The sequence below is a fragment of the Mauremys reevesii genome, linkage group 13 (assembly GCF_016161935.1).
Source record: "Mauremys reevesii isolate NIE-2019 linkage group 13, ASM1616193v1, whole genome shotgun sequence".
NCBI classification, from domain to species: Eukaryota; Metazoa; Chordata; order Testudines; family Geoemydidae; genus Mauremys; species Mauremys reevesii.
In genome coordinates, this window is record NC_052635.1 from 1,757,100 (window position 1) to 1,780,025 (window position 22,926).

Sequence of the window (22,926 nt, forward strand, 5' to 3'; positions counted from 1 at the left end):
CCTAAGCCCCGCCCCCGCCCCGCTAGCCCCGCCCCCTGACTGCCCAGCCGCCCTGCCCCCACCCGGATCAGCTGCTGCTGCGATGAGCTCAGCTGGGGGCCGCCTATGGAGGAGGAAGTGGAGGAACAGTGAGTCTGCGCCCCCCTCCCGCCTCGCTGATGGGGGGAGGGTAGCTGGGGTCCCTTGGGGGCGTTCCCCAGGTTTGGGGAGAGGGGGCCCTGGTCTCCTGGCTCCTCAGCGCCCCTTGGACTATGCAGCTCGGTGCTTGTGGGGGGGGGGGTGCCCCCGCCCCCCAGTCCGTGCGCGGGGGGTCCCCTGTGGCATGCCCAGAGGGGGGGAGCTGGGAATGGGGGGCTGGGGAGTTTAGAAGCTGCAGGGCCGGCGGGGAGGGGTCTGGCAAAGGCCGGAGGGGAACAGGAAAGGGGGCTCTTGGGGCAGAGGGAGGGGTTATGGGGGGGGGGGCGACCGGGGGGGTGTGGGGGAAGGACTGGAGGGGGGTACTGGCGCGCAGGGGATTGTTTGGGGAGAGGAGGCTGCTGGGGCAGGAAGAAGGGAATTATTTGGGGAGCAGGGGAGGGGACTCCATTGGGGGGGCTGAGCATGCAGAGTGGGGGGTTATATGGAGTGAAGGGGGAGGGGGCTGTTGGGGGGAAGTCCAGAGGGGGCTAGCGGGAGGGGGGTAGCTGGGGGGGGGGAAGGGGGTCTGACCCAGTCGGTCCGAGTGTGTGGGGGCCGCACACAGCTGGATGCTGGTGTCCCCGTGCCCCACTGGGGGAGGGGGGGTCCCCTGGGTGTGTGTCTCCCCCCCACCAGGGGGAGGTAGCCAGCACCTGCTCCCCTGGTGAGTGACTCAGCAATATCCCTGCCCCAGAGCTCCTGCCCCTCGCCATGGGGCAGTGACTCCTGAAAAGCCCCTGGGTGGTGTGGGGGGGAGGGGGCAGTGGGACCCTGGGAGAGGAGCTCTGGGGTCCTGTGGGGAGCAGCTGGGACCGCAGTGAGAGAGGCAAAGTGGGTGGTGGGGGCCTCTGCCCCCCAGGAGAGTGAGGGACCCCCCAGCCTGGGGGAGGGGGGAGGTCCCTGGGTCCCTCTATGTGGGGGGTCAGTTGATGCCCTCATTTGGCGCCAGACCCCAACGGATCACTCATGTGTCCCCCCTCCCCCCATTGCTCCTGTGTTGTCTGTCTGCCCCCCGGCTCAGGCCCCAGGGCTGGCTGAGCGGCTGGCTCCCTGCCTGGCGCCCCACGTCCATGTCCCACCTGAAGAACGTGGAGGCCCGGATCCTGCAGTGTGAGTGCTGAGAACAGCGGGGGGGCGGGGTAGGGCTTGGGGTGGATTTCCTATGGGGGGTGGCTGGGGGCGAACAGCAGCAGCTGAGTAAGGAGGCCATGGGGTATATCCCCCTAAGGGGGCTGGGCCGGAGCCCCCATGCTTACACTCCAGCCAGCCCCCCCGAGCTGTATCAGGGAAGGGGGCCCAGGACGCCAAGTCCCCTCTATGGGTGCGGTAGCTGATCCAGGGGCTTGGGGAGGAGTCCAGGGAGTGTATCCCTCATGGGAGCACTGGGGGAGCATGTGGGGGGCTGGCTCAGGGCTTGGGGTCTCGGCACAGGGACATGCCCCTATGGGGGGGCTGGGATGTGGGGGGCTGGCTCAGGGCCTGGCCATCAGGCTGGGGTCCAGGCAGGGGCATACGCTGCCTCTGGGGGGCTGGGATGTGGGGGGCTGCCTCAGGGCCTGGCTGCCAGGCTGGGGTCCAGGCAGGGGGATACACTGCCTCTGGGGGGCTGGGATGTGGGGGGCTGGCTCGGCTGGGCGGCTGGGGTCTAGGCAGGGGGACACCCCCATGGGGGCTGGCTCAGGGCCCCCCTGACACCTCTCCCCGCGCAGGCCTGCAGAGCCGGTTCGTGGGGCGGTACGTGACCCTGCCGGGCCGGGCGCGCGTCTGGACCGTCTCGCTGTGCCCGGAGCAGGGCGAGGGGCGCACCCCCCTGGTGCTGGTGCACGGCTTTGGGGGCGGCGTGGGGCTGTGGGTGCTCAACCTGGACCGGCTCGGGGCCCGGCGGCCCCTTCACGCCTTCGACCTGCTGGGCTTCGGGCGCAGCTCCCGGCCCCCCTTCCCCCCCGACGCCCAGGGGGCCGAGGCCGAGTTCGTGCGCTCCATCGAGGACTGGCGCCGGGAGATGGGCATCGGTACCATGATCCTGCTGGGCCACAGCCTGGGGGGCTTCCTGGCGGCCTCCTACAGCCTGACGTACCCCGAGAGGTGAGACCCCCCAGCCCGGCCCCCGCTACCTGCCCTCCTCCCTGATCCTACAGCCTGACGTACCCCGAGAGGTGAGACCCCCCAGCCCGGCCCCCGCTACCTGCCCTCCTCCCTGATCCTACAGCCTGACGTACCCCGAGAGGTGAGACCTCCCCAGCCCAGCCCCCGCTACCTGCCCCCCCGATCCTACAGCCTGACGTACCCCGAGAGGTGAGACCCCCCCCCCCGCAGCCCGGCCCCCCGATCCTACAGCCTGACGTACCCCAAGAGGTGAGACCCCCCGCTACATACCCCCGATCCTACAGCCTGACGTACCCCGAGAGGTGAGTCCCCCGCTACGTACCCCCAATCCTACAGCCTGACGTACCCCGAGAGGTGAGACCCCGCCACGCACCGATCCTACAGCCTGACGTACCCGAGAGGTGAGACCCCCCCAACCCACAGCCCGGCCCCTGCTACCTGCCCCCCCGATCCTACTGCCTGACATACCCCGAGAGGTGAACCCCCCCCCCGCAGCCCGGCCCCCCAATCCTACAGCCTGACGTACCCCGAGAGGTGAGACCCCCCTGCAGCCCGGCCCCCGCTACCTGCCCCCCCGATCCTACAGCCTGACGTACCCAGAGAGGTGAGACCCCCGCAACGCGGCCCCCGCCACCTGCCCCGATCCTATAGCCTGACATACCCCGAGAGGTGAGACCCCCGCAACGCGGCCCCCGCTACCTACCCCGATCCTACAGCCTGATGTACCCCAAGAGGTGAGACCCCGCAGCCCGGCCCCGCCACGCCCCGATCCTACAGCCTGACGTACCCGAGAGGTGAGCCCCCTGCAGCCCGGCCCCGCTACCTGCCCCGATCCTACAGCCTGACGTACCCCGAGAGGTGAGACCCCCCCCAGCCCGGCCCCGCTACCTGCCCCCGATCCTACAGCCTGACGTACCCGAGAGGTGAGAAACCCCTCAGCCCACAGCCCGGCACCCGCTACCTGCCCCCCGATCCTACAGCCTGACGTACCCCGGGAGGTGAGAACCCCCCCAGCCCGGCCCCCGCTACGTACCCGCGATCCTACAGCCTGACATACCCCGAGAGGTGAGACCCCCGCTACGTACCCCCAATCCTACAGCCTGACGTACCCGAGAGGTGAGACCCCACGCACTCCCGATCCTACAGCCTGACGTACCCGAGAGGTGAGACCCCCAACCCACAGCCCGGCCCCTGCTACCTGCCCCCGATCCTACTGCCTGACTTACCCCGAGAGGTGAACCCCCCCCCCGCAGCCCGGCCCCCCAATCCTACAGCCTGACGTACCCGAGAGGTGAGACCCCCTGCAGCCCGGCCCCGCTACCTGCCCCCGATCCTACAGCCTGACGTACCCGGGAGGTGAGAACCCCCAGCCCGGCCCCGCCACGCACTCGATCCTACAGCCTGACGTACCCTGAGAGGTGAGACCCCCTGCAGCCCGGCCCCACTACCTGCCCCCCGATCCTACCGCCTGACGTACCCCGAGAGGTGAGAACCCCCCAGCCCGGCCCCCCGATCCTACAGCCTGACGTACCCTGAGAGGTGAGACCCCCCCCCTGCAGCCCGGCCCCCACGCCCTGCCCCCCGATCCTACAGCCTGACGTACCCCGAGAGGTGAGACCCCCACCCCATGCATGCCCTGCCCTGCTGTTTGCCCCATCTCTCCCCTCCCCCTACTGCCTGGTCCCCATTCAGCCCTTTGCTCCCCCGTTCACCCCCTTCCACCCCTGCCAGGATCCGGGGGAGGGGGGGGTGAGACTCCCCCATGCCCAGGGGCTCAGAGGAGAGAGGTTGGGGGCAGGGTGGTGTCTGGGGTGGGGGTTGAGACGGGGGCTGTCTCTGTCTGGGGGATGGGGGAATCTCGGGCGGGGGGCTGTGCGTCGCCTTGTGGGGGTGTTGGTGTCTCTGTCTCTTACCCTTTCTGCTGCTGCCCCCCCCCGGCCTGGCGCAGGGTGAAGCACCTCATCCTGGTGGACCCCTGGGGCTTCCCCGTGCGCCCCACCGACCCCAGCCAGATCCGACCCCCCCCAACCTGGGTGAAGGCCATGGCCGCTGTCCTGGGGCGCTCCAACCCCCTGGCTGTGCTGAGAGTCGCCGGGCCCTGGGGTGAGTCACCGGGGGGCTGGGGGGGGGAGGAATGAGGCTGAGGGATGAGAGTTATTTTGGGTGGTAACTGGGGGCAGGGGGTGGGACTGGGGGGGCAGGTAAGTGAATCTCTGGGGCAGGTCCCCCCCACGTAACGAGGTGTCTGTCTGTCTCCACGTCCCTCCGTCCAGGCCCTGGCCTCGTCCAGCGCTTCCGTCCTGACTTCAAGCAGAAATTCGCGGAGTTCTTTGAGGATGACACCATCTCGGAGTACATCTACCACTGCAACGCCCAGGCGCCCAGGTGAGGGGCAGGTCCTCCGGGATCACCACCGTCTCCCAGGCCTCAGGGAGGGAAGGGGTCCCACGCTTCCAGGATGCCAGTGCGGGGAGTTCACCCACAGGCCCCAGCGCCAGGGAGAAGAGACTCGGACGGCGAATGGGACCCAGGTGTCCGGGGCACCATGCCAAGGGAGGGGGAATGGGGACCCAGAGGGTGATGGATGGTTTGTGAGGGGAATGCAGACAGGACGAGGGACCCAGGCGTCTGGCGTCCGGGAATGGAATATTGGGAGGGAGACGCGGGCCGGGCGAGGGACCCAGGCGTCCGGGAATGGGGTATTGGGAGGGAGACGCGGACTGGGCGAGGGACCCAGGCGTCCGGGGAGCGCTCACCCCTCCCCCTCCCCCGCCCCCAGCGGCGAGACGGCGTTCAAGGCCATGACGCAGGCGCTGGGCTGGGCGCGGCACCCCATGCTGGAGCGGATCCACCTGCTCCCGCGGGAGCTGCCCATCACCCTGATCTACGGTGCCGAGTCCTGGATCGACACCAGCACCGGGCGCCAGGTGCGAGAGCTGCGGCCCCACAGCTACGTCCGGCACCTGGTACGGCTGTGCGCCCCCGGGTGTGGGGGCAGAGTCTTGGGGAGGGGTAGCTGGGGGGCAGGTCCATGGGGGCCAGGCCTGGGGAGGGGCAGGTCCATGGGGGCCAGGCCTGGGGGAGGAGGGGGCAGGTCCATGGGGGCCGGGGCCAGAGGGGCGGGGGGCTGCCGTGTAGACGTACCGGAAGAAGGGAAGGGAGCCTTGCACCTTGGGGCCAGGCTTGGGGGAGGATGGGGCAGGTCCATGGGGGCCAGGCCTGGGGGTGGGAGGAGGGGGCAGGTCCATGGGGACCGGGGCAGGTCCATGGGGCCAGGCCTAGAGGGGGCAGGTCCATGGGGGCCGGGGCCAGAGGGGCGGGGGCTGCAGTGTAGACGTGCCGGAAGAAGGGAAGGAGCCTTGCACTTTGGGGCAGGCTGCAGGGGAGGGGGCAGGTCCATGGGGGCCAGGCTTGGGGGAGGATGGGGCAGGTCCATGGGGGCTGGAGCCAGAGGGGCGGGGGCTGCAGTGAAGGAGGGAAGGGAGCCTTGCACCTTGGGGCGCAGGGGAGGGAGGGGCAGGTCCATGGGGGCCGGAGCCAGAGGGCGGGGGCTGCAGTGAAGGAGGGAGGGGCAGGTCCATGGGGGCCAGGCTTGGGGGAGGATGGGGCAGGTCCATGGGGGCTGGAGCCAGAGGGGCGGGGGCTGCAGTGAAGGAGGGAAGGGAGCCTTGCCCCTTGGGGCAGGCTACGGGGGGGGGGGAGGGGGCAGGTCCATGGGGGCCAGGCCTGGGGGGGGAGGGGGCCGGTCCATGGGGGCCGGAGCCGGAGGGGCGGGGGCTGCAGTGAAGGAGGGCCGGGACGGGGGCCTTGCCCCTTGGGGCAGGCTGCAGGGGTGGGACGGGGCAGGTCCATGGGGGCCGGAGCCAGAGGGGCGGGGGCTGCAGTGAAGGAGGGACGGGAGCCTTGCCCCGGGGGGCAGGCTACGGGGAGGGGCCAGGTCCATGGGGGCCAGGCCTGGGGAGGGGCAGGTCCATGGGGGCCGGAGCCGGAGGGGCGGGGGCTGCAGTGAAGGAGGGACGGGACGGGACGGGGGCCTTGTCCCTTGGGGCAGGCTGCAGGGGAGGGAGGGAGGGGCGCAAACCTGTCTCCTGACCCCCCCCGCCCCGTTTCTCTCCCCCCCAGGCCATCGCCGGCGCCTCCCACCACGTCTACGCCGACCAGCCCGCTGCCTTCAACGCGGCCGTGCAGGAGATCTGCGACTCCGTGGACTGAGGGGCCGGGCCGACCCCACCCAACGCGGGGGCACAGACCCCTCCCCGGCGGGGCTGGGCCACAGGCTGCGGCCCCTGTGCCCCCCCCCCCAGCCAGCTAGGCTCCTTCGCTGCCCCTGGAGCCCGGGGCCCCGAGCTGGGGGGGGGGAAGGGATCAAGGTTGTGCTGTTGAGGGTTTTATTCCTTGTCTCCTGGGCTGATTCCTTCCCCCTTCCCTTTGCTTCTCGCTCTCCTGGGCTGTCCGCTCCCCTGTGGCGGGGGAGGGGGGGCACGGGGGCCTGTCCCCCCTAGGGTGCTAGATGTGATCCAGCCCCAGGGCGGGGGAGGGGGAAATAGAGGCCCCCCCCAGCCACCCGCATCTCCCTCTGCTCTGTGACCCCCCTGATGTGCCTTAGGCTGCTGCAGCCACCTCTGGGGCACGAGGACCCCATGGTCGCGTGTGCGACGCACGGTTTTGAATGCACGTGGCTGGCAAGCTGCCAGGGGTCCTTTGTCCCTGTTGCGCCCCTGTCAGCCCCCCAGTCTGTGCGGGACTGATCAGCGCGGCCGGCAGCCCTGTCCCAGCTCTGCCCGGGGCTCGCCGGGATGCTGAGGCCCAAGGGGTGGTGCCCCGCTGGGGGCCGGCAGGGAGCGTCTAACGGTGCCATGTTCCGAACCCGTCGGCTCCCCCGCGGGCCGCGCCGCGCCGCCGAGCTTTGTACGGGAACCCCCCTTTGTACCAAGTTTCTACCTTAATAAACAAAACACTGGAAAACTGCATGTGGTGCCAGGGGTGGGGGGCTCGGCAGGGGGCGATCGGCCCTCGCTCAGTGCAGTGCCGGGGTGGGGTGTGGGGCTCAGCAGGAGCCGGGTGGGGGCACAGCAGGGGCGGTCTCCTCGCTCAGTGCAGTGCCGGGGTGGGGTGGGGGCTCAGCAGGGGCGGTCTGCCTCGCTCAGTGCAGTGCCAGGGGTGGGGTGGGGGCTCAGCAGGGGCGGTCTCCTCGCTCAGTGCAGTGCCGGGATGGGGTGGGGTGGGGGCTCAGCAGGGGCGGTCTCCTCGCTCAGTGCAGTGCCGGGTGGGGTGGGGGCTCAGCAGGGCGGGGGTGGTTCCCCCTCACTCAGTGCAGTGCCAGGGGTGGGGTGGGGTGTGGGGCTCAGCAGGGGCTGTCTGCCCTCGCTCAGTGCAGTGCCAGGGGTGGGGTGGGGGCTCAGCAGGGGCGGTCTCCTCGCTCAGTGCAGTGCCGGGATGGGGTGGGGTGGGGCTCAGCAGGGGCGGTCTCCTCGCTCAGTGCAGTGCCGGGATGGGGTGGGGTGGGGCTCAGCAGGGCGGGGTGGTTCCCCCTCGCTCAGTGCAGTGCCAGGGGTGGGGTGGGGCTCGGCAGGGGCGGTCTGCCCTCGCTCAGTGCAGTGCCAGGGGTGGGGTGGGGTGGGGCTCAGCAGGGGCGGTCTGCCTCGCTCAGTGCAGTGCCAGGGGTGGGGTGGGGCTCAGCAGGGGCAGTCCCCATTGCTCAGTGCAGTGGAGAGGGTGGGGACGGTTCCACCTCGCTCAGTGCAGTGCCAGGGGTGGGGTGGGGGCTTAGCAGGCAGTCTCCTCGCTCAGTGCAGTGCCGGGTGGGGTGGGGCTCAGCAGGCAGTCTCCCTCGCTCAGTGCAGTGCCGGGGTGGGGTGGGGGCTTAGCAGGCAGTCTCCTCGCTCAGTGCAGTGCCAGGGGTGGGGTGGGGCTTAGCAGGGGCGGTCTCCCCTCGCTCAGTGCAGTGCCGGGGTGGGGTGGGGCTCAGCAGGGGCGGTCTGCCCTCGCTCAGTGCAGTGCCGGGGTGGGGTGGGGTGGGGGCTCGGCAGGGGCGGTCTGCCTCGCTCAGTGCAGTGCCGGGGTGGGGTGGGGTGGGGCTCAGCAGGGGCGGTCTGCCCTCGCTCAGTGCAGTGCCAGGGTGGGGTGGGGGCTCAGCAGGGGCGGTCTCCCCTCGCTCAGTGCAGTGCCGGGATGGGGTGGGGTGGGGGCTCAGCAGGGGCGGTCTCATCTCGCTCAGTGCAGTGCCGGGATGGGGTGGGGTGGGGGCTCAGCAGGGCGGGGTGGTTCCCCTCGCTCAGTGCAGTGCCAGGGGTGGGGTGGGGGCTCGGCAGGGGCGGTCTGCCCTCGCTCAGTGCAGTGCCAGGGTGGGGTGGGGTGTGGGGCTCAGCAGGGGTGGTCTGCCCTCGCTCAGTGCAGTGCCAGGGGTGGGGTGGGGCTCAGCAGGGGCAGTCCCCATTGCTCAGTGCAGTGGAGAGGGGTGGGGACGGTTCCACCCTCGCTCAGTGCAGTGCCAGGGGTGGGGTGGGGGCTTAGCAGGCAGTCTCCTCGCTCAGTGCAGTGCCGGGGTGGGGTGGGGGGCTCAGCAGGGGGCGGTCTCCCCTCGCTCAGTGCAGTGCCGGGGGTGGGGTGGGGTGGGGGGCTCAGCAGGGGGCGGTCTCCCCTCGCTCACTGCAGTCCCGGGGGGGGGTGGGGGGCTCAGCAGGGTGGGGGTGGTTCCCCCTCACTCAGTGCAGTGCCAGGGTGGGGTGGGGTGTGGGGCTCAGCAGGGGCGGTCTGCCTCGCTCAGTGCAGTGCCAGGGGTGGGGTGGGGCTCAGCAGGGGCAGTCCCCATTGCTCAGTGCAGTGGAGAGGGGTGGGGACGGTTCCACCCTCGCTCAGTGCAGTGCCAGGGGTGGGGTGGGGGGCACAGCAGGGGGCGGTCTCCCCTCGCTCAGTGCAGGTGGGGGGGGGGTGGCCTCCCCTCAGTGCAGTGCCGGGGTGGGGGGCTCAGCAGGGTGGGGCGGTCTCCCTTCGCTCAGCTCTGACCCCAGTGCCTAGCCTGGTGTTGTAGGGAGCGGTGGGGAGCTCGGCTGGGGTGGTCCCCATTGCTCAGTGCAGTGGGGAGGGGAGGGCTTGGTGGGGGGTGGTTCCCCCTCGCTCAGTGCAGTGCCGGGGTGGGGGCGCTCAGCAGGGTGGGGGGCGGTCTCCGTTCACTCAGCTCTGACCCCTGTGCCCAGCCTGGTGCTGCAGGGAGGGGGGCTCAGGAGGGGCCTGTCTCCTTGTGCTGATCCCAACAGGGTGCTAGGGCGCATCAGACAAAGGGTCCGTTTAACCAGCCCTGCGCCCCACCCCAGAGGCAGCTGCATCTCAGCACTGCGTGAGTTTTGGAGGGGGGGCCATGGGACTTTCTCTTCTTCCAACCCCCCCCTTTGAGACCGTCCGCTCCCTGCACTCAGCGGCCCCATGGGACTCCCTTGTGAGGTGACCCCCCCTCTCGCTGCCCCAGTGGTGCCCTGAGGGGTGGGGGCAGCTCGGGCGTTGGCTGGGGCCTGGCCCAGCTGGCAGGAGGAGCCTGGGCTCCGCTGGGACGAGGTTAAAGTACAAGGGGATGGGGGCCAGTCCCCGGGCGCCAGAGACGGCGGGGGGGGGGGGTGGCAGGATCCGCTGAGCCGCTCCCCGAGGAGCCCGTGTGCCGTGACCCACCCGAGGGCGTCTCCGTGGTTCCCCTGCTCCCTCCACAGCTCAATGGGGGGGTGGGGGCGGAGCGGGCCCCTCTCCACGGGATGTGGCCGTGGGGGTGGCGAGCCGGTGAGGCCGGGGGCAACGTGCTGCAGGAGCCAGGCTCCGGGCCCAGCGGGGACTGGGGTCACCAGAGGCCACGGGGCGAGCTGTGTAATGAGGGGCTTTGGGGGCAGAACTGGGGAGTCCCGCGGTGCCTGGCAGGGACCTGCTTCCATGGAACCAAAGCCGAACGGCTCCCGCTTGGTGGTTGCAGCGAGAACCTCCCCGTTCATGGGAGTCTTGATTTGCAATGATTGTCTCCCCCTCCCGCCCCCGGGCTCCAGGCACCTTTTGCCCTGTTTTCATTTCGTGCCTGGCCACACGTGCGGTTGAAAGGCCTTTGCCAATCGCCGTGAGCCGCGGCGGCACGAGCGGTTTGGATTCTCTTCGTCCCCGTGGTGAATTTGGTGCATAGTTTCAAGCCCTCCAAAAATGCAGTTTTTGGTGACAAATCAATTAGTTGAAAAGCTCTTGCTCTGCTTTAGGCCTGCGCCCTTCTCATGGGGCGAGACGGGCGGGTTCTCTCCCGGGGGCGGCCCTGAGCCTGCACCCGGGGCTCGCTCAGCACTATCCAGCCCCTCGGAGCAGAGCAGCCCATCTCCCCCTCTCTGGGGCGGGTCCCATCCTTGCCCGGGCTCTCTGCTCCTGCCCTGCTGCAGCCTGGGCATGAACCATGTGCCCCAAATCTGTGCTGCTCCCTTCCCGCCCGACCGCGCTGCAGGGCCGCCCCTGCTGACGGGCCCCTCCCCTCCGGGCCCTCCTTGGGCAGAAGCAGCCGACGGGATGGGCAGAGGCCTCCCAGCTCGGACCCCCCGCCGTTCTCCCGCATCCAGCAGGGCCCCCCGGGAGCCAGCGCAGGTCCCCCTCCCCTGGGTGCTGCCGGAGCTGGAGCTGTGGGGAGAGCTCGCTGCAGGGCAGGAGGCCGCCGGAGTAGCCGAAGGGGATGGGAGCAGCTGTGGGGGAGACACCGGGCACCTTCCCCTGGGTCCCTGTTGGGAGAAAAGGCTAAAGTTCAATAAAGAGACCCCCCCCCCCGACGCCCATGCCACAGTCCACAGGCTGCGGCTGTGTGTGGCGTGAGGCCAGGGGGCTCCAGGACGCAGGGTTCATGGGGGAGGGCGGGGGAGGGACGGAGGCGCTAGGGGGCACTGGGCTGCAGAGAGTGGGGGACTCAGCAGGGGGCACTCTTCCCCCGCTGTCAGTGCTGACCCCAGGGTGGTGCTAGTACCAGGGTGGCTCTAGGGGGCGCTGTGGGGCAGGGAGCAGGGTGGGGGGCTCAGCAGGGGGCGCTCTCCCCTGGCAGTCAGGGCTGGCCCCAGGGCGGCGCTAGGGGGGGCTGTGGGGCCGGGCGCTGGGGGGGCGGCTCAGCAGGGGGCGCTCTCCCCTGGCAGTCAGGGCTAGCCCCAGGGCGGCGCTAGCGGGTGCTGTGGGGCAGGGAGCAGGGTGGGGGGCTCAGCAGGGGGCGCTCTCCCCTGGCAGTCAGGGCTAGCCCCAGGGCGGCGCTAGCGGGTGCTGTGGGGCAGGGAGCAGGGTGGGGGGCTCAGCAGGGGGCGCTCTCCCCTGGCAGGCAGGGTTGGCCCCAGGGCTGCGCTGGGGGGGCTGTGGGGCAGGGAGCGGGGTGGGGGGCTCAGCAGGGGGTGCTCTCCCCTGGCAGGCAGGGCTGGCCCCAGGGCGGCACTAGGGGGCGCTGTGGGGATGGAGCGGGGTGGGGGGCTCAGCAGGGGGCGCTCTCCCCTGCAGGCCGGGCTGGCCCCAGGGCGGCCCGAGGGGGTGCTGTGGGGCAGGAAGCAGGGTGGGGGGCTCAGCAGGGGGCGCTGTCCCCTGGCAGGCAGGGCTGGCCCCAAGGCGGTTCTAGGTGCTGTGGGGCAGGGAGCGGGGTGGGGGCTCAGCAGGGGCGTTCTCCCTGCAGGCAGGGCTGGCCCCAGGGCGGCGCTAGGGGGCGCTGTGGGGATGGCGCGGGGTGGGGGGCTCCGCAGGGGGTGCTCTCCCCTGCAGGCAGGGCTGGCCCCAGGGCTGGCCCCAGGGCAGCGCTAGGGGGCGCTGTGAGGATGGAGCAGGGTGGGGGGCTCAGCAGGGGGCACTCTCCCCTGCAGGCAGGGCTGGCCCCAGGGCAGCACTAGGGGGTGCTGGGCTGCAGGGAGGCGGGGTGGGGCTCAGCAGGGGCGCTCTCCTGGCAGGCGGGCTGGCCCCAGGGTGGCTCTAGGGGGTGGTGTGGGTCAGGGAGCAGGGTGGGGGGCTCAGCAGGGGGCACTGTGCCATGGCAAGCATGGCTGGCCCCAGGGCGGCGCTAGGGGGTGCTGTGGGGCACAGAGCGGGGTGGGGGGCTCAGCAGGGGGCGCTCTCCCCTGCAGGCAGGGCTGGCCCCAGGGCGGCGCTAGGGGGCGCTGTGAGGCATGGAGTGGGGTGATGGGGGCACAGCAGGGGGCACTCTCCCCTGCAGGCAGGGCTGGCCCCAGGGCTGGCCCCAGGGCAGCACTAGGGGGCGCTGGGCTGCAGGGAGCGGGGTGGGGGGCTCAGCAGGGGGCGCTCTCCTCTGGCGGCCGGGCTGGCCCCAGGGGCAGCACTAGGGGGCGCTGGGCTGCAGGGAGTGGGGTGGGGGGCTCAGCAGGGGGGCTCTCCCCTGGCAGGCAGGGCTGGCCCCAGGGCAGCACTAGGGGGCGCTGGGCTATGGGGAGTGGGGTATGTGGGGCTCAGCTGAGGGGCGCTGACTCCAATGCCCGGCCTGCAGGGCAGGTTTCTATCTGGGGCCTCCAGCCTTCTGCTGCGGAGACGTGTTCTCATTCCTTAGCGTGTGCTGCCCCCCAGTGGCCCTTCCCAGCAGGGCGCCCTGCCCCCCCCCCCCCCTGTTGCTGCTGCGGCTGCTGGAATAATCCTAGAAACACCCGGCCACCCCCTGGGCTGCGGCAGGGCCAAGTAACCGGAGACCAGCTCTGCTGGGTCTTTGTCCCCCTGTTCTTAAAAACCTCCCAGGACTGGGACTCCACGACCTCCCCCGGGGCCGGGTCAGAGCGTCGCTCTCCTGAGCATCAGAAAGTGGTTTTTCCTAATATCTGACCTCTCCTCCCTTAACGTGTGCCAGGGCCGGGCAGTGCGGAGCCCCGGCCCTCTGGGCTCACTGCATCGGTTCTGAGTGGCCAGTGATTGCTGCAGCCCCGGCCCTGCTTTCCCTGCAGCGCTGTGTAGTCTCGCCCTCCCCTCGGCGGCGATGCCGAACAATTCACCCCCAGCCCCTGTAGAGCAGCCGTCCCAGATCTGACCCCTCTGTCTCTTCTCCTGACTAACCAGGCCCAATTGCTTTAACCCAGCGGGAAGCGGCGGCCAGCACAGCCCTTGGCCTGGAGCGAACCGCGGTCAGTGGGAGCCGTGATCGGCTGAACCCACCGACACTGCAGGTAAACAAACCGGCCCGGCCCATTCACGGATTCCCCTGACAGGCCATGTGCCAAAGGTTGCCGATCCCTGGTCTAAGCTCTCCCCAGAGGCTGGGTTTTCTAAACCGTTGATCATTTTTGTTGCTCTCCTCTCCTCAAATTTCTCCAATTTGTCCACATCTTTCCTGCGGCCTGGGGCCCGGATTTAAATGCAGTCGCCATCCGAGGCCAAATAGGGCTGGACCATCATCTCCTGGGATTTACATTGTTCCAACCTCTGAATGATATTTGCCTTTTTGGTGACTGCATCATGTTCTCCCAGGGCTCCTCCAGCCCAGACCAGTGGGTTGCCTCTATCTGGCTGTGGGCTGCCCTGGGACTGTGGGGAGCATTAGGGGGTCCCACAGGGGATTGTCAGGAGCGGTGGGCAGAAGTAAGCAAGGGGAGGAATGGAGGGTGAAGGGGCGGGTGTCTGGCTCTGGGGGGGATGGGACAGAGCCCTGGGAGCTAGACGGGGGAGATCCTGGAGAGGGATAATGGGGTGTGGTGGGACCCAAGGGGACTTGATGGGAGCTGGGGGATCTCCTGGGATCTGGCTGGGGAGGCAGTGGGGCAAGTTGGGGCCTGTCTGAGATCCTGGCGGGATCCTTTTGGGCTCTGGTGAGGATCCAATGAGATCACTCTGGATCTGGCTGAGACCTCCCTCTATGACGCTGTCGGCCTCTTGTGAGGTCACGGCTGGACTCTGAGGTCACAATTTTCCTCTCTCTCCTCCGGGGCTCCCAGGCACGGAGCGGGTGCATGGAGATGGGGAGTGGCGCCTCCCTGGAGCCGATCTCCGCGCCAGGGGGAGCCTGCAGCCGGTGCGAGGCAGGGGAGAGACGGGGGCTCTTTGGGTGCTGCGGGCCCAGCGGCTGCGCAGTGAGTGATAGCACAGAGAAGGGTGGATGGACACACACAGGCCTGGCACGAGAAAGCTGGGCCCTGGTACGTCGTGTCCCTTCCCATCTCACTTTCTTTGCACTGAAATTTGGAGGGCTCCCCCGAGCTTGGGACCCTGTTACAATTGTCCTCCCCTGCCCCGATCAGCTCTGCGTGTGCACACGCACAAACTCTGCCTCCCCCGTGCAATACGTGTACAACGCACAGCACGTGCTAGCCGCTCACTGACACACGCTGGCTGGGAAACCTGCTTCCATCCAGGGAGCGTTTTCAAGACAGACCGACTCTCCCATCGCAAATCCCCACAAAGTCGGAATCCTCAAAAATGTTAATGAATCATAAATGCCCCCAACAATTTTGGTTTGGGGGCTGTCCATAGCATCGGGGGAGGAGGTGGGGCCTTACTTTTGCATGTATGTGTCAGCGTTGCAAGGGGTGTGTGCATCCTGAAAATCACCACCAAAGGTGGTACGTAATTCATAGCCAGCCCTGGGTCACTCAAAATCTTTCACTTTGGTGGTGAGGATTTTTAAATTTTATTTTTACTCGAACATCACTCCAATTTCCACATGAAAAGCTGGGTTTAGAACCAGAAAAAAAAACTTTTTGGTTTGAAAATGTCAAAACAACATCAATTTTTTTTCCAGTTGAAAAATTCATCCAAACTGATCTTTTCCATCCAAAAGTTTTGGTTTCAATGAATGGACAGTCGTCTGTTTAAAAAAAAAAAGGTCAAAATTCCTGACCGGATCATACTTGTGTGTTGTGGAAGGGTGTATTTTGTGTGGTGCAGGGTATGCTGAGTGTATTTTGTAAGGGGTGGGGAGGGCGTGTGGACCATTGCTCTGTTTTGAACCTAATGGGTGTGTGTAAACCAATGTAGTTAATCCGCCCTTTGAATGCACCACATGAGTTAGGCCATACTTACAGGGCGAGGGACTCTAGCCTGGGAAGCAGTGATGGTGCAAATGCTTTAGTGTCACGGTGGAGAATCAGCTGAACATTTGCTCCCAGTGCGACACTGTGGCCAAAAGGGTTAATGTGAGCTTTGGAGGCATGATCGGGAACCTCGCGGAGGAGCAGAGAGCTTATTTAATCTCTGTATTGGTCACTGGTGGACTCCTGTGTCCACATCTGGTGCCCACAATTCGAGAAGGAGGCTGATAAATTGGAGAGGGTTGAGAGATGAGCGTGAGAGTGATTAAAGAACCGGGGAAAATGCCTCACAGTGATAGGAGTGAGGAGCTCATCTATCGGGCTTAACAAAGAGACGGTCCGGGGGTGACAAAGAGACGGTCCGGGGGTACTATAGGTACCTATGTGGGGAGCAGAAATGTTATAATTCTCTAGCCAAGAAGGTCTAACAAGATCCGATGGCTGGAAGCTGGAAAAATTCAGACTAGAAATAAGGTTTTAACAGTGAGAGTAAATGAACTGTTGAAACAACTTAGCAGGGTCACGGTGGATTTGCCAGCAATGGCAGTTTTTTAAATCAATATTGGATATGTCGCTCTGTTGAAATAGCAATTAATTCAGAGGAGTCCTCTGGCCAAGGTGATACAGGTGATCCGACGAGGTGATCACAACGGTCCCTTCTGGCTTCATACTATATATGCTATATAGGTTCAGGGAGGATAGGTCCCTCAGTGGCTGTTAGCCAGGCTGGGCAGGGATGGGGTCTCTGGCCTCTGTTTGCCAGAAGCTGGGAATGGGCGACAGGGGATGGATCACTTGATGATTCCCTGTTCTGTTCATTCCCTCTGGGACACCTGGCATTGGCCACTGGCGGGAGACAGGACACTGGGCTAGATGGACCTTTGGTCTGACCCAGTAGGGCCGTTCTTATGTTCTCTGAGTTCTCCTTAAGGCACCCGTGCTAAGACACAGACTCTCCTGTTCCCTTCCAGCCCCCGCTGCCTCCCAGGTCGGCGACGCCCCCTAGCGCCGGAGATGTGAGTTCCCCATGGCCCGGCTTTGCCGCGCCATCTCCCCAGGCCGGGAGGAGCTGGAAGGAGAATTTCCACTACCGGGACCGGTGCCTGTCCCTCTCCGTGCTGCAGCGGGTGGAGGCGTCGCTGGCGGAGCTGGGCTGGGCGGTCTGCCAGGAGGCAGCGCTGCAGCGGGGGGATCCGGGCTGGGCGGCCCCACGGCAGCTGAGGAAGTGGCCGAGGAGGGAGTGAGGGGAGGCTGAGAATAAAGAGCAGGATATTAAGCGGATGGCCCTGGAGCGTCGGTCTTGCTGGGAAGGGGCGATTGGAGCAGGGAGGGGGAATGAGGGAAAGGGATGGGGGCCAGGGGACAGGGAGGGTGCCCTGGAATGGGTGGGAGCAGAGATTTGTGGGGATACTTTGGATACTTTGGCTGTGGTGGGGGCTGGGTGGGAGGAAGCAGGTGGCAGAGTGGGGAGGGCAGCTGATTTTGAGGGGGGGCGGAGATGAGGGGGTGCTCCAGAAAGGATAGGGGTTGAGTTTGGGCAGCAGGGGACACCTGGAAGTAGGGAGGAATGGGGCAGTGGGGATGGGCAGGGGATCTGTGTGGGGTGGGGGCAGGGGAGCAGGGGGTATGCATTGGGGAGCAGGGATCTCAGAGGGGTGGGGAGGGGAGCCGAGACCCCCTGGCCCCCCAGGCTGAGTGCAGTGTGACAGCCCCTGGCCAGCCCTGAGGTCACAATGGCCCCGGGGCTGTGCAGCCCCCACCCCCAGGCACGGGGCGCAGGGCAGGGCAGGACAGGCAGGGAGGGGACCCCGCCATGGGGAGCACGGTCTCTTTGAGGAGGTCGTGGGAGGAGCGAGCGCTTGCATCAGGGCTGCTGAGCTCCTGGTGGAGGGGCCGGGGGACGGTGAGTAAGATGGTGGGGCCCAAGCCCCCCCACTGGGTCTGTCTGCCCCGCTGTAACCCAGCGCTCCCCTTCTCTTCCAGCCCAGAGAGGTGCTGCTCAGCTCCCCGGACACTCTGCACCGCCACCTGGAGACCTCGCTCTGGGGGGCAGCCTCGGATCGGAGAGGCTGGCGCCGCAAGCCCAGACCCCTGCCTCCCCCGTCCTTCTCGCTGTGGGTGGCCGGAGACGGAGGCCCGTGGGAGGAGAATTACCGCTACCACCGGCTGGCAGGCAGCCTGGTGTCCTCCGCAGAGCCCATGGAGGAGTTCCGGCCGCTCATCCCCCGGGAGGCGCCGAGGGGCCAGGCCCAGGGGCCCCGCTGCCACTCCGGGACCTGGCCTATGGCCGGATGCTGGGTGAGGGGCACTTCATGCTCCATCTCCCACCATAGCGCCTCGGGCACTGGCCAGATGAAGAAAAGAGATGGAGGAGGATGAGCCATCTCGGTGGTATCTCCGGGAGAGCCGGGTTCTTTTGGGCCACTGGCATTTGTGGGGAACAATCAGTTTTGGGTCAAACAAAATCTTTGAGTCACAGCCTTTTTTTTTAGTGTTCCCGGGTTTCTGATGAAAACAGCAAAGACTTTTTGAAGAAACTTTCAGAGAAAGTTTTCCATTAGTCCCCCGTTTCCCTTTCCAGTTTTGACCAGGGGAAAAGTTAGGGCAGAAAACTTGTAAGGCATCCCTGCCCTCTGGGAGGTGTAACTTTCCATGGGGCTGCGGGATGGCTTTCTTCAGGACTCCCCCTGTGGCCACTGAGCAGAGCCAGCTAGCACCAACTGCTCCCATCACTTTATTTTAAGCTGCACAACAACACTAACTGGGGGACCTTGCTAGGAAATTGCAGAAGCCTTCAGTCCGTGCCCTGTTCGGGCCTTCTGCAAATGGCAATTCAGCTTCATGGGTCAGCCATCTTTCAACTCACAATCTAGGTCTTCCCTCTAGCACTGGGGCGAAAGCCCAATATATGGTGCTTTCAAAGGGGTTTAACTTAATTCCTCTAAATTGCTTTGACAATTAATAGGGGTCTGAATCAAGACCCCATGGAAATCAGTGGAAAGATGCACGTTGACTTCAGTAGGCTTTGGATCAAGACAGGCCTAAACAGTAGTAGGCTATTACCCTTTGCGGGCCTCCAGGTTCTCATAGCAGGCCGGCTCACTTGGGGGTATATCACACTCTTGGTGTATACAGAACACACAAACTTTCAGAGATTCAAAGGCTAGAAAGGAGCGGGGTGATCATGTGGTCTGAACCTCCTGCATAGCACAGGATTCCCTAAGTCCATGCTTGCTTCGAGGTCGGTGGCAGCAATTGGACTTGAACAGATGGCTTAGAAAAACAGCCAGGCTTGATTTCCAGATTTCCAGCGATGGCGCATCCACCACAGCCCTTGGCAAGTTGCACCAGTGGTTCATTCCCCCCTACTTGCATTAGGAAAGATCAAAATACAAACATGTTGAGGTTGTCAACATGACGGCTTTCAACGGAGCCTAGTTTGTCAATCCATAAAACATGTTGAGATTTCAATGTTTTCATCATTTCAATCTGGGATACAAAATCCCCCAAATTCTCACGGGATGGGAAAATTCTTCCTTCCCAGGCCCACTCAGGAGATGTGGTTTCTGGTGTGACGGGTTGGGCCCCTTGGCAAGTCACCTGAGGTGCTGATATCACTGAGTCTACCTGTTCTGCCAGCCTGGGCCCCCTTGAACCTGTCTTGCTGAGCCAGGCTCTGCAACCTCCTCTAACCCACACACAGGCAGGGCCACCGCCAGCTGCAGATCAGCTCTGGGCAGACTCAGCTTTGGGGACTTGCTCCAGCACTGAGCTGTCCCCCTCCCTTGGCGTGCAGACCCAAAGATGTATTGTATTCGCCTCTGCCCTCGATGTGGGCGAGGGTATGCACAATTCCCGCCCCCCCTTTAGAAATCACCTAAACCGGGTTGTATTTTAATCCAGAAATAAATGTATGAACTAGAACAGGTGTATTTTAAGTAGTTAAGGAGGTAGCAGACAGAACAAGGCTGAACTAAGAAAATAAAACAGAGCCCACAAACTAAGCTTAATACACTAAAGAAACTGGTTCCATGTAAGTTCTCACCCTAAATGTGGTTCTAATAATCTTCACAGGCCAGACGCCCTTCCAGCCTGGGCCCAGGTTCCCCCCGCCCCCAGTTCAGTCTTAGTTGTTTCCAGCTGTCATCTCGGGTGGGTGAGGGGAGAACTGACAGCCAGGATTCTCTCACTCCCCACCCTTACATAGGATTTGCCTAAGGCGGGAGCCCTTTGGTTCCTAGTTTGAGCCCCCTTCCCTTACAGTGGAAAGTTACAGGAAGTCCCAGGCAATGACAAGAGCACCTGACTCTGTAGAGCAGGGGTCCCCAACGCAGTGCCCGCGGGTGCCATGGCGCCCGCGTGGGCATCTAAATGCGCCCGCGTCCTGGCCCCCGGGAGAGCACCCGCCGAAATGCTGCCGAATTTCAGCGGGGACACCTCTCGATGACGACGCTTGTCGCCAACAAGTGACGTCATTGAGAGGCGTCCCCGCCGTGGTCCTTCGTCTGGCACCCGCCAGACAAAAAGGTTGGGGACCACTGCTGTAGGGCCCTCGTAGCCATTCTTCCCAGGCCGACCCACATGGTCACAGGAAGACTAAGCTCTGTTACAGTCCATTGTCCTCGCAGTCGGGTTTTCCATTGTTGTACCTGAAGTGGTAGCAGGGGCCGTCACCCAAAGAAGCACAGTTGAAATACAGCTACATAGTCAATATTCCTAACTTCAGATACAGGAATGAGACAGGCACACAAACAGGATATTCACATTCAGTAAATCAGAACCTTTCTGATGATCTCACGTGAGCCATCTTGCATAAAGTGTCTCTCAGTTATGTCATATTCATATCCTAAGCATATTTTCATAAAGAATATGGAATGAGACATCACAGCTGGTTCCTAGTTCTGCCACTACCCTGCTGTGTGCCCTTGGTAAAGTCATGTCCCTTCTCTCCACCCTCCCGCCCACTGTCTATTTAGGCGGTGCCTAGCTGTCTTTGTGCATGCAGCCCCCGGCACAGTGGGCTTCTGATCTCAGTTACTGTGTCTCTAATCATCCACAAGGAGCAGATTTTGGTCACCCACTGCTGACCTGTAGTGGGATTCAAACCCACACCTCAGAGGATAGCTTGTTCAGTGGCAGGGAGCTAGCTATTAGAGTAATGGAGGCCAGGTAACTACCTTAGTAAAATAGATTTGGGGAACTGAAAAAATGAAGAAAAAAATCCAGTGGGGGAAATTTAAATATTTCATTTCAATGTTGACCTTTTTTTTCTTTTTGGGTAACCTTTTCACGTGTCTAATTAGTTTGAATTTCAAAATGAAGTCGTTTGAAACAAACCCAAGTCCAGTTTTCCAGTGATGACAGTGTTGAAACCAAAAGTTTCAATGGCTTCAAAACTTTTATTTCAAAAAATTTGTTGAGGAGTGATTCACCCAAATGGATCCACCTTTGCAAATTGTTTTGGTTTTGATGAATCACCATTTTGTAAAAAAAAAAAGTTTTTTTATTGACCAAGTCCTGATTCACTCTGGATTTTAAGGTGGGATAAGACCATTACGGTCATCTGGGCTGATGTCCTGCATGACATTAGCTCCTGCATCCGTTTCTATGGTTCATGATCTTCCTCCCATCGGCAGCCCACCCTGGAGTAACTCCTAGGAGAGGAGTTCCCCGAGGGTGCTGCCTCCGTAAATAACATGCAATTAAGGAGGAAGCTCTTGGGCAAGGCTTTATCTTGAAGCAGCATCCATCAGACACGCACCAACTCCTTGTCCACTTGTTTTACTCAGTGAAAGACTCCTCGGGCCAACTGCCTGCATGGAAACCATGAATATCTCTGCTTTGCATTGGGATGTAGGCTGGCGGGAGATAGACCTTGCTGCTACTGGAGAAGGTCTCGACTAGACCACGCTGCCTGGGAATCTAGCAATAGCGAGTGCCATGGCGTCTGCTGGGCCATGGGTCTCATGACACACTGATGCCATTGCAAAGGTACGTTCACACACGTGACTGACATGACTGCACAGATGTGATTCACGTACGAGGGAGTAGGATAGCAGCAGTGTGGGTGTTACCCACCCACAGCACAGACTCACCAACACACTAATCCACCAAAAATACAGCCCTTCCCCCCCCCCTGCCCTGCCGTCACAGTGGCTACACATTCACACACTAATCTCACCTCTCAGGTAAGTCAACATTTCTGTTGTGCCAGCGTGAGAAAGCTTCATTCCAGATGGTTTATATCATCCAAATGGTGTTGTCCTTGAATGCCTCAGGCAGTTAGCGCAGTTCACGTCCAAACCCCGTTGCCAACTCTGTCCACATATCTATTCAAGGGACACTATCATAGGACCTAACCACATCCGCCATGCCCTCAGGGGCTCGTTCACCTGCACATCTACCAATGTGCCAGCAATGCCCCTCTGCCATGTACATTGGCCAAACCGGACAGTCTACATGAATAAATGGACACAAATCAGACGTCAAGAATTGTAACATTCAAAAACCAGTCGGAGAACACGTCAACCTCCCTGGTCACTCAATTACAGACTTAAAAGTGGCCATTCTTCAACAACAAAAAACTTCAAAAAAAGAGAAATTGCAGAACTGGAATTAATTTGCAAACTGGACATCATCAAATTAGGCCTGAATAAGGACTGGGACTAGCTGGGTCACTACAAAAACGAATTTCCCCCTGCTGATACTCACCCCTTCTTGTCAACGGTTTGAAATGGGCCACTCTGTTTACATTGGCCTCATTACCACTACAAAAGTGATTTTTCCTCCTGTTGAGAACAGCCCACTTCCACTTTAATCGTATTGGCTCCTTAGCACTGACCCCCCCCACACACACACTTGGTAAGGCAACTCCCATCTTTTCATGTACTGTGTGTCTCTGTCTTTCTATTGTATTTTCTATTCCAAGCATCCCATGAAGTGGGTTTTAGCCCACAAAAGCTTATGCCCAAATAAATGTGTTAGTCTCTAAGGTGCCACAAGGACTTCTTGTTTTTGCGGATGCAGACTAACATGGCTGCCCCTCTGAAACCTGTTTCCATTCTAATGTAGAACCACAGAGAGGTTTTTTTGTTTGGTTGGTTGGTTTTGTATTGCTTTTTGATTTCTGTGCTTTTTTGTTGGGTGCCTGGTTTCATTTATTATTCCATTTTTAATTTTTTCATTTTCTTTTTTGTGTGTTTTGATTTCAATTTTTATTTTGTTTCGGCTTTGTTTTCTTGTGTTCAGTTTGGTTGGTCAGTTTAACAACATGGTCAGATTTTTTAAAATTAAAAAAAGAAGAAATTATTGGGTTTTTTTTGACGCCCAAAATTTCATCTTTGAAAACTACTCAGTTTTCAAATGGAGAAAAATGTCAAATATTCACAGGAAAGTTTTCAAAGCCAAAAATCAATCAGTTTCAAAACTCGACGCAATGAAGTTGTCTGTTGTGAGAGTTAAACAATGTTTTAACATTTTTTTTAAACTTTACTTTTTATGCTTTTCTAGTTCATTTTTGGAATAACCAGATAATCCTTCTAGGCATCTAAATGTGTCCTTACGCACCTAAACACCTTTCAAAAGCTGGTCTTTCTTTAACCTCCTTTCCTGAATCTGGGTGGAATAAAACAAACACTTGAAATATTTCAAAGGT

The 22,926-nt window shown here is 62.6% G+C and overlaps 2 protein-coding genes across 7 annotated transcripts; both read left to right on the forward strand.

Annotated features, from left to right (window-relative positions):
* On the forward strand, nucleotides 1-7,251 carry ABHD4 (abhydrolase domain containing 4, N-acyl phospholipase B). 3 transcript variants are annotated; one of them, XM_039497294.1, is made up of 7 exons: nucleotides 1-128; nucleotides 1,199-1,287; nucleotides 1,887-2,262; nucleotides 4,232-4,386; nucleotides 4,557-4,668; nucleotides 5,063-5,249; nucleotides 6,406-7,251. In XM_039497294.1, the coding sequence occupies exons 1-7, from the start codon at nucleotides 106-108 to the stop codon at nucleotides 6,493-6,495; spliced, it is 1,032 nt and encodes a 343-aa protein (XP_039353228.1). In that variant the 5' UTR covers nucleotides 1-105; the 3' UTR covers nucleotides 6,496-7,251. The 3 variants fall into 3 exon arrangements, with proteins under 3 accessions (XP_039353228.1, XP_039353227.1, XP_039353229.1); XM_039497293.1 differs by having other exon boundaries at nucleotides 67-128; nucleotides 1,178-1,287; XM_039497295.1 differs by having other exon boundaries at nucleotides 67-128; nucleotides 1,178-1,287; nucleotides 5,063-5,210.
* Nucleotides 7,252-14,160: 6,909 nt separating this feature from the next.
* On the forward strand, nucleotides 14,161-17,737 carry LOC120381088. 4 transcript variants are annotated; one of them, XM_039499158.1, is made up of 3 exons: nucleotides 14,161-14,315; nucleotides 16,244-16,288; nucleotides 17,256-17,737. In XM_039499158.1, the coding sequence occupies exons 1-3, from the start codon at nucleotides 14,196-14,198 to the stop codon at nucleotides 17,649-17,651; spliced, it is 561 nt and encodes a 186-aa protein (XP_039355092.1). In that variant the 5' UTR covers nucleotides 14,161-14,195; the 3' UTR covers nucleotides 17,652-17,737. The 4 variants fall into 4 exon arrangements, with proteins under 4 accessions (XP_039355092.1, XP_039355093.1, XP_039355091.1 ...); XM_039499157.1 differs by having other exon boundaries at nucleotides 14,169-14,381; XM_039499159.1 differs by lacking the exon at nucleotides 16,244-16,288 and having other exon boundaries at nucleotides 14,162-14,315.
* The last annotated feature ends 5,189 nt before the right edge of the window (nucleotides 17,738-22,926 follow it).

Coding starts and splice junctions, on each gene's coding strand:
- LOC120381088 (XM_039499157.1), top strand. CDS start 14,196: ATGGAGATGGGGAGTGGCGCCTCCCTGGAGCCGATCTCCGCGCCAGGG. Junction 14,382..16,243: donor CACGAGAAAGCTGGGCCCTG/GTACGTCGTGTC, acceptor GTTCCCTTCCAG/CCCCCGCTGCCTCCCAGGTC. Junction 16,289..17,255: donor CGCCCCCTAGCGCCGGAGAT/GTGAGTTCCCCA, acceptor CTTCTCTTCCAG/CCCAGAGAGGTGCTGCTCAG.
- ABHD4 (XM_039497293.1), top strand. CDS start 106: ATGGAGGAGGAAGTGGAGGAACA. Junction 1,288..1,886: donor GGAGGCCCGGATCCTGCAGT/GTGAGTGCTGAG, acceptor CTCCCCGCGCAG/GCCTGCAGAGCCGGTTCGTG. Junction 2,263..4,231: donor AGCCTGACGTACCCCGAGAG/GTGAGACCCCCC, acceptor GGCCTGGCGCAG/GGTGAAGCACCTCATCCTGG.